The sequence below is a fragment of the Mustela erminea genome, chromosome 20, assembly GCF_009829155.1.
Source record: "Mustela erminea isolate mMusErm1 chromosome 20, mMusErm1.Pri, whole genome shotgun sequence".
Lineage (NCBI taxonomy): Eukaryota > Metazoa > Chordata > Mammalia > Carnivora > Mustelidae > Mustela > Mustela erminea.
In genome coordinates, this window is record NC_045633.1 from 29880267 (window position 1) to 29892802 (window position 12536).

Here is a 12536-nt window from a genome sequence, read left to right on the forward strand (position 1 = left end):
CTTGCTTCCTTCTTGCTGTCTTCTTTGTGGTAATTTAAGCATTTTTTAATATTAATCTTTGAATTTATCTATCGCATTTTTTTGCTGTGTATCTTCTCTCAGTATAGTTTTGTAGTGGTTTGGAGGATTACAATACACATAGTTTTTACAGTCTACTTTGAGTCACCGTATCAGGTGGGATGCAGAAACCTTATTACCATTGTCTGGTAATAAGGCCCGTCACACAAGCCCCGTCACACAGTGGTGTGCATTTCACTCCCAGTGATCAAATAAGTTTTAAGAAACTCAAGGGGAGACTGATGGGTTCTGTTTAACCAGACCATCCCTACTGTTTGTCTTTTCATTTATGATGTTCCATGATTCTTTCCTTTCTGTTTGAAGAAATTTGTTTGGCCATTTTTTCCCCGTTTTTTTGTTTGTTTGTTTGTTTTTAAATCAAACCTACTGACAACAGATTATCTTCGTTTTCCTCATTCCTTAAGGATATTTTCTCTGAATATAGAATTCTGAATTGACCGTTCTCTTCTCTCAGTATTATGTCTGATTGCTGTCAGGACTTTTTTCTTTGGAAAATTTCTTTTTCTTCTTAGCAGTTGGATTATGGCCATAGATTTCTTTGAATTTACCCCATTTCCAATTTGCTGAGCATCTTGAATCTGTAGTCTTACGTCTCACCAAATTCAAGAACTTTTCAGCCAGTATTTCCCCAAATGGGTCCCCTCCTGCTGGTACGCCAACGTCAGGCCGCTGTGTGTGGTCGATTGGCTCTTTCTTCAGTTTTCCTTACTGTGCAGATTGGCTCGTTTCTGTTGCTCTCCTTCAGAGGCATCCACTCTTTGTCATCTCTGTTCTGATATTAAGTCCATCTCTGGGGTTTTTAGGTTTCGGCTGCCGTATTTTTGTTTTGGAATTTGCATTTAGTTATGGTTTTTATCATTTGTTCTTTTGCCAAGACTCTCATCTATTTACATTCACTTCAAGAACATTTGCCCTTGCCTGTGGAAGCGTTTTCATGACACCTTTTCAGAGAATCGCAGCATCTGTGTCACCCTGGCGCGGCATCTGTTGACCGTCGTCGTCCCTGTGAATTGAGGTTTTCTTGATTATTTGTATCCTGACTGATTTTAGATTGTATCCTTACTGCGTACGTGACTTTGTCTTGTTTAGACTCTAAGGAGATGGCGGAGATTTCTGTTCTAGCAGGCATTTACCCATCGGGATTCAGGTCACAAGTTCTAACCGTCCTCCTGTGGATTGGGGTCACCCTTCCAAAGCTTTGCTGTACTGTTTGAATCTGTCCTCCGCATGTCCTCTCCTAGCCAGGATGGGTCTTGGCAGTGGTCTGCCCCGCGGTTCAGTTCTTAGAGCTTTGGTGTGTGCTGTTGAGTCAGCTCTACCACGCGCAGCTCGGAGGTAGTTACAGCGGGAGCTCATAAACTTGATGGGGTCTCTTTCCTGAGCTCCTCCCTCTCCATGGTGTCCCCGGAACCGCCCCCCCCACCGCCCTGTGCTCCAGCTGAAGAGCGGAGGCTTTCCTTAGTATGTTCTACTGCACGGTTTATGCCACTGAGAAGCAGTGGGCTTCTCCTCACCCTCTTGGGATCCCAGTTCCTTCTTTTTGGAGAGGGAGGTCACCTCCCTCAGGATATAGGTGTCTGTCACCCCAGGATTGCTCAGGGCTAGGGAGCAAGAGAATGGAGGGAAAAAAAATCTGGAATTCCCCCCTCGCCAGCCCCCGAGGGTCAGAAGACCCCCTGCCTGCTTCAGAACCAGAACCAAAGGGCTTCTGGAGGTCTCTCCGTCCACCCCAGTGGCCACTTTGGATCTCGAGCTGTGCTGGGTCCAGCCCAGAGCCGTTGAGGCAGGGGCAGTGGGAGGACGGCACACTGTGGCTGCTTTGGTGTACTTTGAGTTCTGGTGTTCTTTCCCAGCCGGCCTGCTACTGTTTACTTTCCGGAGGCCTCCAGCAGCTGCTGCGCACGTTCTGCCCAGCTGCCAGAGCGGCTTCGGTGGGGGAAACGGGACTGTGCAGCTTCCCCAGGCCCGGAACGCACCCTGTGGGTCAGACACGGTGCCGGCCTGTCACGTGTACACGGGAGAGGGGCGCTCTCGCGAGCTGGCCTTCGCAGATAGCAGTTTCTCTTTGACTTTTCAGGAGACCCCAACCAAAGAGCTGGGGCACTGTGGAGGAGATGCACACGGCCCGGAGTTGAACAGCCCAGCACCTTCTTCAGGCTCCCCCTACCTGAGCAGGTGCATAAATTCGGAAAGCTCAACTGATGAAGAAGGTACGTCACTTCATTGATGGGTTTAAAAAGAAACTGAAAAACAGTGCGGTGTGAATTAAGGTGAACTTTTCGGAGGAGAACATCATGGATTGTTTTAAATGGCTCTGTTTCGACGCCCCCCCCTCCCCCCCCCGCCGCCAAATACCGGGAGCAGCTGTGCCATCTGTCAGGCCCAAGTCGGTTTTGGTTGATCTGCAGAGCACACCTGTGTTCCTGTCCCCCACTCCGCCACAGCACCCCCTCACCGTCCCGCCCCAACTCTCTGTTCTTTATCATGAAATCATAAAGGAGAACTGTTTCTATTTTTCCCTTTTAGGTGGAGGCTTTGAGTGGGATGATGACTTCTCCCCCGACCCTTTTATGTCGAAGACAACAAGTAACCTTCTTAGTTCCAAGCCTTCTCTTCAGACATCCAAGTACTTCTCGCCGCCTCCGCCGCCCCGGAGCGCGGAGCAGAGCTGGCCTCACACACCGCCGTATTCCAGATTCTCCATCTCTCCCGCCAACATCGCCAGCTTTTCTCTCACACACCTGACGGACTCGGACATCGAGCAGGGAGGTGAGAGGGGGGCGGGGGGCCAGCCCGTGAGACCTTCCCTGCCGGAACTGCGTGCTTTTTAGCTGGGTGCCTTCCTAGTGCAGAGTAGATTGTAAGAAGATTATTTTATAAAGCCTTCACAGCCTCGAGAGCTTGAGCCTTGAGGCCACGTCCCTCGTATGTGGGCCTCTGTCCCTCCGCACGCTGACTGCTACTTGAGCTGTTCCCTCCCGGCCCCTGGCCTGTCCGTGGCAGCATGGCTCCAGCGTATCTGCCACCTTTTTTCCTCCTTTTTCCACTTTTGCCACAACCCGCCCCCCCACCCCGCCCATCTCTGCTGCTTTCCCCCAGAGAGAAGCCCTTCTTAAAAACACTCGGCCTGAGAGACTGGGATTGAGCCCAGATGTGCTCTGGCTCTTCCCGGGGAGTATTGATTTTGCCATTAAGTCCTGGTCTTGTGTGATAGCAGAGGTCTGGGTGGGAAGTCACGGGCCAGGGCGCATTTGAAGTGGTCTTATCTGAACATGTGGATCCTTTGTTCCCCATAACCAGATTGGAAGATAAATGTTAATAGGTACATTTTTTTGATTTGAAGTTTGCCGTTCAAATACTAACTATGAAATATAAAGAGCTTTCACTTGTGTTCGTGCTCTGTTGAACTGTGCCGATTAGATAATGCCCCTTACCTAGGGATCTGTCAGAGATCAGGGCTGGCTTTCTCCTGTGCCCTAAGCACGGACCCTGAGCCGCGTGTGAGCTGAGCAGATGTGTGTGCGGGAGTGTGGCAGGTGCTGCTGTCCCAGGAAGCTCCGCGGCTCGCGCAGGTGGTGGGCAGCCCCACTCCCAGCTTCAGTTCCTCTTTCTGGAGCGCGGGTCAGAGGCTGTCCACACTATTTTTATCCGTGCCGATCACTTCACAAACCCACCTTTGCTTGTATTCCCTGTAATAGGAAGCAGCGAAGACGGAGAAAAGGATTAGGTGGACGCGGATGCGCTCCCAGGTCCCGGGCTGCTCCCCCAGGGCAGCATTCCTGCGCGGAGCCCAGCAGTGACATCCCCTCCACGTCGGCTGCAGCGGGCCCGGCCCAGGAGAGAGACTCAGGCGGCCAGGAGGGAGCTGCGTCGGCTCCGTGCCCACGGCAGGAAGCCCGGCCAGGGAGGTCCGGTGGCCACGCTCATGCACCAGAGGTGCTCGCGCCCTGGTCGTCCTTGGGGAGCATCAACCCTGCTCCAGTGTGTGGGAACTGTAGGCTCTGGGTTGTTTCTGGTTTCCATGTGGAGTGTTCTCTCACTGCACAACTGTGCATCCCTTCTGGGCACGAGGGCCCAGAGGAGCACGATGGGAATGGGCCCCAGTGAGCCATATTTATTATTTTTAAAGAAATCACTAATTGCTTTCTGTAATTGCACTGTGGATAAATGTTCTAAGAGTACCTGATATTGTACAGAATCTTAAATTATTCAAGGAAAATAAGGCAGGTCAAGCTGGTGCTATCCACTGGTTTGATTTCTTTCTCTGTTTTATAGTTTGTTTGCTCTGCATGGTACTTGTAAAGTTTAAATATTTTGAGTGTTCTGCTGTCTAGAGTTGTTGGAATTGTACATATGGTACTTTTTCGTAAATGATACATGATTCCGGATGTTAGTGTTTTTTGTTCTTATAGGAAATATTTTTGATGAGTCCAAAAAGACTGCTTCGTTCTGTTTGACCGAATGAAACACACATTTGTCTCTTTCTATAACGCAGGTTCCTTGTAGCAGGGGAGGCTTCTCTGAGCAGTCTCTGAGACCTCTGAGGGGTCTTGGAGCTCCTCCTTGTGATTCTCCCACCCCACTGCCCCATTTTTTTAAACGCTTCAGTAAAACTTGACAGGTGGTTCACCCCGGAACTCAGCTTCGGTGTCCTGCCCCCTCCCTGGGGACCCGCGGGCCCTCCCTCTGTGCCGCGCTCTGCTGTGGCCCCTGTGCCACTTGCCCCCCAGGCCGGCTCAGCTGCTTGGTGTTTGGAAGCACAGGCGGCTGTGGCTTCGGTGTCCTTGTAGCTCCTTCCTGCAGACGGTGCCGAACTCTGAAGAGGAAGCTGCCCACACGGGTCTCTGCTTGCCGAGGACAGACTGAGTTCATGCTATTTGTGCACACTACGTGTTGGGCTTTCAAATAATGTCCGGAGGTGAATTTTCCTGGAAGAACTACTCTGTGTCATGGCCGGCTGCAGCTGGGCTCCATAACCGGGTAGATACATTACATCCCGTGGCCGGGAGGAAGGATGAGGGACAGTGGCGGAGCCTGCGCAGCCAGCACGTCCTCCTGCTTGGAACCTTGGGCAGCCACACGTGGCTGTCCCACCCAGACGCAGCCCTGGGACTTACCTGCACCGACCCTTCCCTTCCGCATTAAGCACCACGTTCTCCCCTTGCCTTGAAAGGGACCGAGTGTGTCCAGAGTTGCCTCCTAATGTTGCCGGGAATAATAGGGTGTTCACGATAAAAAGCTGACCTCATTCTGCAGTCTGAGTTCTGCCTTGACATCAGGAAGTTTCCAGGGGCTAGAACAGCGTCTGCTGAAGGAGGGTTGGCATGTCTGCCATGAAGCTGTGTATATCGGGGTCGGGCGTTGGATCTGTGTCCACCACACGCTGGCCTTCACCCCAGATGTTTTCCGGTGCTGATTTGCTTCCCTGACTCCAGTGTAACACAGGTCCACTGGGGCTGCGTGATAGAAATCCCAGCAATGCTGGTCCTAGCGTGAGATGCAAGTGTATATTGGCTAGAGTTTACAAAGTGAATTATGACCTTTATTGTTCACTCCACTAACATTTTATACTAGCAATAACTTTCCAGAGCAAGAACTCAGAACGGAGAAAGAGCCTCCTTTACCCTCTACTTGGTGTGAGTGGGGAGCACAGCCAGGGGAGTGGGGTCTTGGGATGTGCACACTGAACAAGAAAAAGTTAATAGGGCATTAGAAGGTCATTTTGCCAAAACGATCATAACTCTGAATTTCTTGCTATGAAGACTTCTTGAATTTCCTGAATTTTTACATCTATCAGTCTTTGTTGAGAGCTACAGGAGAGGTGATAATTAATACAAGTTTTTTCAAACTTTAACAAGTTCAGATTTAATGACTACAGTCAAGCAGATCCATAGAATATATAGTCTTCCTGTATAATCAGCCCGGGATAAATTTATTGCTATTCAGGGGCTATACCTTTTTCACTCTGATTAAGGAGATTTTAACAACCTAATTCCCATTTTAATTTATTTTAGGTCTATCTTACTGTCATGAATAATTGCCAAAAGAAAGCATTTTATACATTGAGTTGGGGGGGGTGGGTTGGAGTAGTAAATCTTACTGTGGTGTTGCATGGTGGGGAAGATTTTATATTTATAATGAACACGTGAGTCAACATGTTCTTTTGAAATCTCAAGCAATACATGGGAAACCAATTATGTAGATTAGAATTTTCAGCCCATCTTTGAGGTGTCAGCATGTGCTTTGTTGTTCAAGTCAGGTTTTTTTGTGTTTTTTTGTTTCGTTTTTTTGGTTTTTTTGCTTTTTACTACGTTGGTTACCAACAGTGGGTTTTCACACGGAACTTGTTCTAAAAAGTTATGCAATGAAATGAATCAGTGTCATTCTCCAGATAAAATGGGTGAGATGGGTACTACCTGGTTCACAGTGGTATTTCCTGGCTGCCTTTGGAATCTATCAGGTTTTAATTAGTGCTACTCTGGTGGAGTTCACATATTTTAAATCCTATAATAAAAATAATCTGACCTTCATTTCCTTCCTAGCTAGATGTTAATTTGTGTTATCGAATGATCCTGTCATAAGCCAGAAAAAGAAATGTTAAAAAAAAATGATAAAGTGCTCCCCAAATCCTTCTGGAACTTGGACTGTGCGTCTGGGTAAGAAGCCATTCATCTTAACGGTGAAGCAGCTCCACGAAGCTGAATTGAAAACAGAGCATTCGTTCTATTTTTAAATGTACAGGTGATTGTTTGTAATGAAGTGGGTTTTATCTCAGAAAAGTCTTTGTATGTCTTGCTGCCGTAAAACGCCTTTCAAAACCTCTCCCTGGTATTCATATTTTCCATAGGGTACCTGTAGGGTCAGTGACTTACTGCATGTCTGTCCTGAGGGCCTGGGGCACAAGGGAGGCAGCTTCTGGTTTTACCCTACTCAGCCCATGGTTTGACAATTCCGGAAGTGAACCCAGTGTTTGTCTCCAAACATTGGGCTTCGGTAATGGGGGCTTCGGAAGAGTAGCCTTATGAGAAGTAGCCTTAAAATAAGAATGGGTAACTCAGTGACCTCAGACTGCAGTCTCATAAACGATATTCCTAATAGCGGGGTTGGCTCCGGTTTTGGCTATTAACAAAGAAACTCCTCTTCAGTACACAGATAAATTCTGAAAGATGTGTAGACAGTATTGAATTACCAACAACCTGTTACCTGAATGGCTTGACCTAGGTTGTTTGGGCTCACACAAGTGCAGACAGACCTCACCAATGGGCCCTGCGTGCCTCCACTGTTGAATCCCTTCTCCAAGTGAAGACCCACGGGGGCAGTCACACCCACGCGGCTTCCCTGTTGTGCTTGACACAGTTGTGAGAGGTTCACGGCAATATCACCGCTAATGAACTTTCAGTTTAAATTGTGTACATTTTTAAATTGTAAGATTTTTACTGTATATTGATGCATAGTGTGATTCAATAAATTGCTTGTAATTTAAAAACTATTTAATATTCAAAATAAATATAGTTATATATTTATAAACTCTGTTGCTGCGTTTCTTCCCTGGGTTTTCCCCCTGCTGTGTGAGGCCCAGGGCGGGTGACCTGGCACTGCCCTGTCCTGGGCAGTAGCAGCCAGTGGCCCTGGGTCATTCACTGCCCCAGTCCTTGGAGAAAATGTGCCCTTTTCCATGGCCTACATCCCCCACGCTTCCGAGGAGGCAAAAGTCTGCATAATCACTGGAAAACAGAACTTGCAAATATGCTTGTGCTTCCTCAAAGTGCAATTGGAAGCCTTTACTGATGAGCTTCAGAAAGAGGCACTTTAATTTCTGATACACAACCTGTACTAAGCTGTAAGCCAAGAGGCTAATCAGCTCAGCACCAGCCTTTCTGTGCCTCTGTGGCCCTCCCTGCCCTGTCTCAGCCGCCAGCGGAGGACAGTAACAGCCTCCTACCAAGCCAGTCTGGCCCCTGACTTACTCTGTCACACTAACTCCCCTGAGAACCTTAACGGCTAGATGGAGACCAGGAGCACCCCTGTGAGCCCCTCTGAGAAGTGCCAGATCAGCGCTGGCCCTGATTCTGCTGGTCACGAGGGGCGGGAGGCCAGGCCCACGCGGGACCTCAAGGCCCTGCAGGTGTGCCCCATCAGCCTGGAAAAACCCCTGAGCCAGAGGCTGCTTTAAACAACTTTTCACGCTCCTTTGAAGGGTAAGGAAACCGAGGTAGGCGGGCCGGCGATTAAGTAAAGCAGGTGGATTGGAAGCCGGGTTTGAGCCCAAACTGAGTGCACCTCTCGCCCCGCTGGAGACCTCTTGAGACCGATGACCACCACGTATGTCCCCGTGACCCGCACGCAGCGGCCGAGCAGGCGCTCCGCGGGGCAGGGCTCCGCCCACTCGCCCCTGGACCTGCGCCCTGCGGAGTGCTGGCAGTCCTCCGTCGAGGGTAAGGGGGAGGCTCGGGAAGCCCCCGGAGCTTCAAAGGCTGCTGCCCCTTTGAGAAAGCATTGTTACTGCAAAATGGCTTTTCCGCCAACTCTCCGGGCTTCGGCTGGCGGTGCCAGCCTTCACCTCAAGGCCAGGTGCCGCGGCCGGGCGCGGTCCCGGGGCTTCCCTCCGCGCCCGCGGGCTCGCAGACGCCTCAGTCTCTCACTCCGCCGAATGGGCTCCAAGCCGGGGCTCCGCGCGGCCGGCCGGGGGCGGCTGCCTGGAGTGCAGGGGCGCCGCCGGGCCGCCCTCCCACCGCCCGCAGGTGCGCCCCCGCCCCCCGCCGCCGGGCAGGGACACGCGCGCACCGGCCCCGCCCCAGCCCCGCCCCGAGGGCTCATTTACATGCGGCCGCGGCCCCGCCCGGGGCGGCTAAAGCGACGTGTCCTTGTCCCCCGTGGGCAGCCCCGGCGCGTGCAGCTGCGGATCTCCAGGTAACTGGGGGTGGGGGATCCCTGTGGGGCCGAGGGGCGAGGACCGAGGGGCGGAACCTGGTGGGGTCAGCGTGGGGGGGGGGTGGAAACGTAGGGGGGTGGGCCGTCCACGTGGTGGGACTGGGGGCTGTGGCAGGCTCTAGCCACTGTTGATCTCTGACCGCAGACAGCTGCCCCATGTCCTCAGCGGTTGTGGCCCCAATGTCTTCCCTGCATGTGTGACATCCAATGGTCAGCCAGCCAGTGAGGTGGCTGGAGTGGGCACCTGTCGATTAGGCGCCGGGGGGAGACACAGCAACCTCTGGCAGACCTCCTCCCTGAGCTGGAGTCCTGCCACGTCTCTGGGTGGTCTGAGAAAAGTGCTGAAGGCCACCTAAGCCCAGGGGGCAGTGAGGGGCAGGGGCCGGAGAATGGGCCCGGGATCAGCGCATGTGGAGTCCAGAGTGGACACCAGGTCAAAGAGAAGTGTGGGGGGTCGCTGTGAGGTCAAACTGGAATGGCCAGAGGGTTGGGGTGAGGGTTCCATGTGTGAGGGGGAAGGGGCCTGGGGTCACTGTGCACCACGTGGTCAGCTGCCACTGGACAGGGAGGGGGCCGCCGGGCATGGCTGCCCCGGGTGTCTGCTGGGCGTCCTAAGCATCCACCAGCCTGCTGTGTGACCCCCCAGTGGCCTGTGTTCTGGATTTCAGTTCCAAGGGCCTCCCTCAGAGCTACCACCTGCGGGGACAACCGGCCTGGAGCCATGAAGACCAAGAACCGGCCCCCCAGGCGCCGGGTGCCATCGCAGGACATAGAGGCCACCGCAGGGGAACGGTCCCCGGACAGGGCCCAGCAGGGGTCGGGGCCGGAGCTGGCCAAGGGTCTGCGGAGCAGGACGGCGCGGGCACAGGGGGCACGGGCGGAGGCCGGGCGCCGGCGGCCGGGGCCCTCGGGAGCCGGTGGCCGGCGAGAGAACAGCGTCCAGCGGCGGCTGGAGAGCAACGAGCGTGAGCGGCAGCGCATGCACAAGCTGAACAACGCCTTCCAGGCACTGCGGGAGGTCATCCCGCACGTGCGGGCCGACAAGAAGCTCTCCAAGATCGAGACGCTCACTCTGGCCAAGAACTACATCAAGTCACTGACCTCTACCATCCTGACTATGTCCAGTGGTCGCCTCCCGGGCCTGGATGGGCCGGGCCCCAAGCTCTACCAGCACTACCAGCAGCAGCAGGCAGCTGGGGGCACCCTGGGGGCCACGGAGCCCCAGCCCGAGGGCCACCTGCACAGGTACTCCACGCAGATCCACAGCTTCCGAGAGGGCTCCTAGCGCCTGGCCTGGAGGGCAGCGGCCAGGCCCGCTCCCCCCAGCCCTGCTGCCTCCATGCCAAGAGCCCCAGATTGGTGGTGACAGCCCACGTGGACGTGGCCCCAGTGGCTCCATTTCCCTGAACACTCAGCTGCCTGTGTGGAGCACATCCTGGCCTTCAGGGGACGAGACCAGTGAGCGGCCTGGTCTGGGCCATGGCTCCGGGCAGCATAAAGCCCAAACCTCCGCAGAGGTCCCAGGACCTGCTTTTTAATTGACTAGGGCCACAGTGGACAGGCCTTTGTAACTAAATTCTTTTCACTCCCAACTCCCTCCAGAGGCATGGGGAGATTCCAGGAAAAGGTCAGTTTTGGTAAGTTTTCCCAGCTCCTGCAGAGGCCCGGGCCCTGGAAGGGTCCTCCTCCAACCTCCAATATAGCCTCCTCATTCGGGGTAAACTGAGGCACCGAGCAAGCAAAGCCCTCGGCCACAGAGCGTGGCTAAGCCAAGATGACTGACTCGTGTAATTCAGCGTGTGTCAGGTAGAAACCCCCAAACCCCTAGAGATACTAATCCGATTACCTCAAATTAATTCTAAAGGGACCTTGGCAGGGAGAGCGGCAGGGGCCTTGTCCTGGCTCCTGCTGGGTGGGGGCTCCTGACTGTGGAGGGGCTCGCGGCCTGGCACTGTGGGGCTGGGGACAGGTCTGGGAGGGAGGCTGGGAGCCACTGCCTCCCCTAAGCCGCCCACCTCCGTGTCACTCAGGTTTGCTGCTTGCTGTCATACTGGTCCCTGCCGGGGACATGTCAGTGGCAGAGGGCGGTCTGACAGAAATTCAGGGTGTTCTTGGGCCCTGCTTGGAGTTGGTGTCCCTGCAGGGCTGTCTGTGGGAAGGAGCCTGGGTGGCAAGAGCTCCCCTCCCTAGCCTGGTACTGCTCCTTCAAGGCAGGCCTGGGCAGTTTGGCAGGTCCCTGGCCGCCTCAGGCCAAGCTTCCTTCTGTAGCGACAGGCTTGGCGACTTTGCTCTCAACGCCTCCTGGCATCTCTCTGCTCTCACCCCTGTGCCCACAGTCAGTATGGGGAGGGGACAGGACAAGCTTGGCAGCCTCAGGCAGGAACGGCAGTGACAGAGGCTGTGGCGAGCGAGGGTCAAGTTGGCCTGGCATATGAGGCTAGAGCTGTCCCCGAAGCCCCCAGGGACCAAGCCCCCCTCCTGGGTGGGGACCAAGGAACATGGAAGCAGGGCTGCCACCCTCCCAGCCCCAGGGGTCCCGGCCCCAACTGCTTCATCCACTGCCAGGCTTGGCATCAGTATCAAGGACAGCAGGCGGCAGCCCTCAGAGCAGCCATTAACCACGTTGGTCCTCACTTTCCGGGTCCAACGCTGGCTGGACCCTCCCCAGGCCCCATGCCGGGCCCTCTGGAAGGCGGCCCCGGGAGGCGTGGTCTCGCCCTAGCCATCCTTCAGCACGGTCAGGTGCCCCCCCCCCCGCCCCCAGGTGCTCCTGGCCTGCCCCTTGGAGGTGGCCCCTTGGGAAGGTCAATGCTCAGAACATTCTGCTGATGGGAGCCGGGGTTGAGGGCCGCTTGGAGCTCGGGACTGATGGGGCTCACGCTTGCTGTGGGTGACCTGGCCAGCTGGGATGCAACACAAGGCCATAGAGCTAAGTGTACCCCCCGAACTTGCTGAAGAAACCCACAAACTGAGCTGAAAGCAGCGGGAGGGGCACCCAGCAGAGGCTCTGTCCCAGAGACCTTGCCCGAAGACCAGGGGTGGTGGAAGGGTCTGTGGGTCCCCACCTTGCAGGTGACAGCTTTCAGAGCTCCTTCTGTCTCAAACCGGCACCTGTGTCCACTCTGCTTCCCAGAGGGTGACCTGGGCCCAGATGTCCGTCCGGTCCTTCTTCTGCCTCGTGGCCAGAGGGCATGTGCATACCCTGTGGCCATGTCACAGAGGATGCTTAAAGGTACCAGTCGAGCTTTGGGGTGTCTGGTGATGAGCCAGTGAGGCCTGCTGCTGGGTCTGCTCCCTTTGCCCTTGTCTTGGGCACATCTGCCCTGCAAGGAAGCCCAAAGCTGGCCACCCACTGGCCCCAAGCCCTGCCACCGGGCCCGCACCCACCTGTGGACCAGACCTGTGTGAGCTCTGGAGGCTGAAATCCCCACGGACTGGAGCTGAGGAACCAGAACTGTGACCTTTCTGTGTGGGAAAACCTACCTGGAACTGAACGGCCAGTGCCCCTGCTGTAATTGTGGTAAAAA

General features: G+C 54.4%; 2 protein-coding genes across 3 annotated transcripts in view; both read left to right on the top strand.

The window, feature by feature from the left end:
• The window catches only part of LMTK2 (lemur tyrosine kinase 2), an 82476-nt gene extending 75274 nt beyond the window's left edge, over window positions 1–7202 (top strand). For both annotated transcript variants that reach the window (XM_032328744.1, XM_032328745.1), the window contains exons 12-14: window positions 2156–2288; window positions 2605–2847; window positions 3777–7202. In XM_032328744.1, the coding sequence (XP_032184635.1) occupies window positions 2156–2288; window positions 2605–2847; window positions 3777–3805 (405 nt within the window). In that variant the 3' untranslated portion in view covers window positions 3806–7202. The remainder of the gene's footprint in view (window positions 1–2155; window positions 2289–2604; window positions 2848–3776) is intronic.
• A 1680-nt stretch (window positions 7203–8882) lies between these two features.
• On the top strand, window positions 8883–11684 carry BHLHA15 (basic helix-loop-helix family member a15). The gene is made up of 2 exons (XM_032328567.1): window positions 8883–8988; window positions 9678–11684. Exon 2 carries the CDS (start codon window positions 9731–9733, stop codon window positions 10292–10294), a length of 564 nt encoding a protein of 187 aa, XP_032184458.1. The 5' UTR covers window positions 8883–8988; window positions 9678–9730; the 3' UTR covers window positions 10295–11684.
• The last annotated feature ends 852 nt before the right edge of the window (window positions 11685–12536 follow it).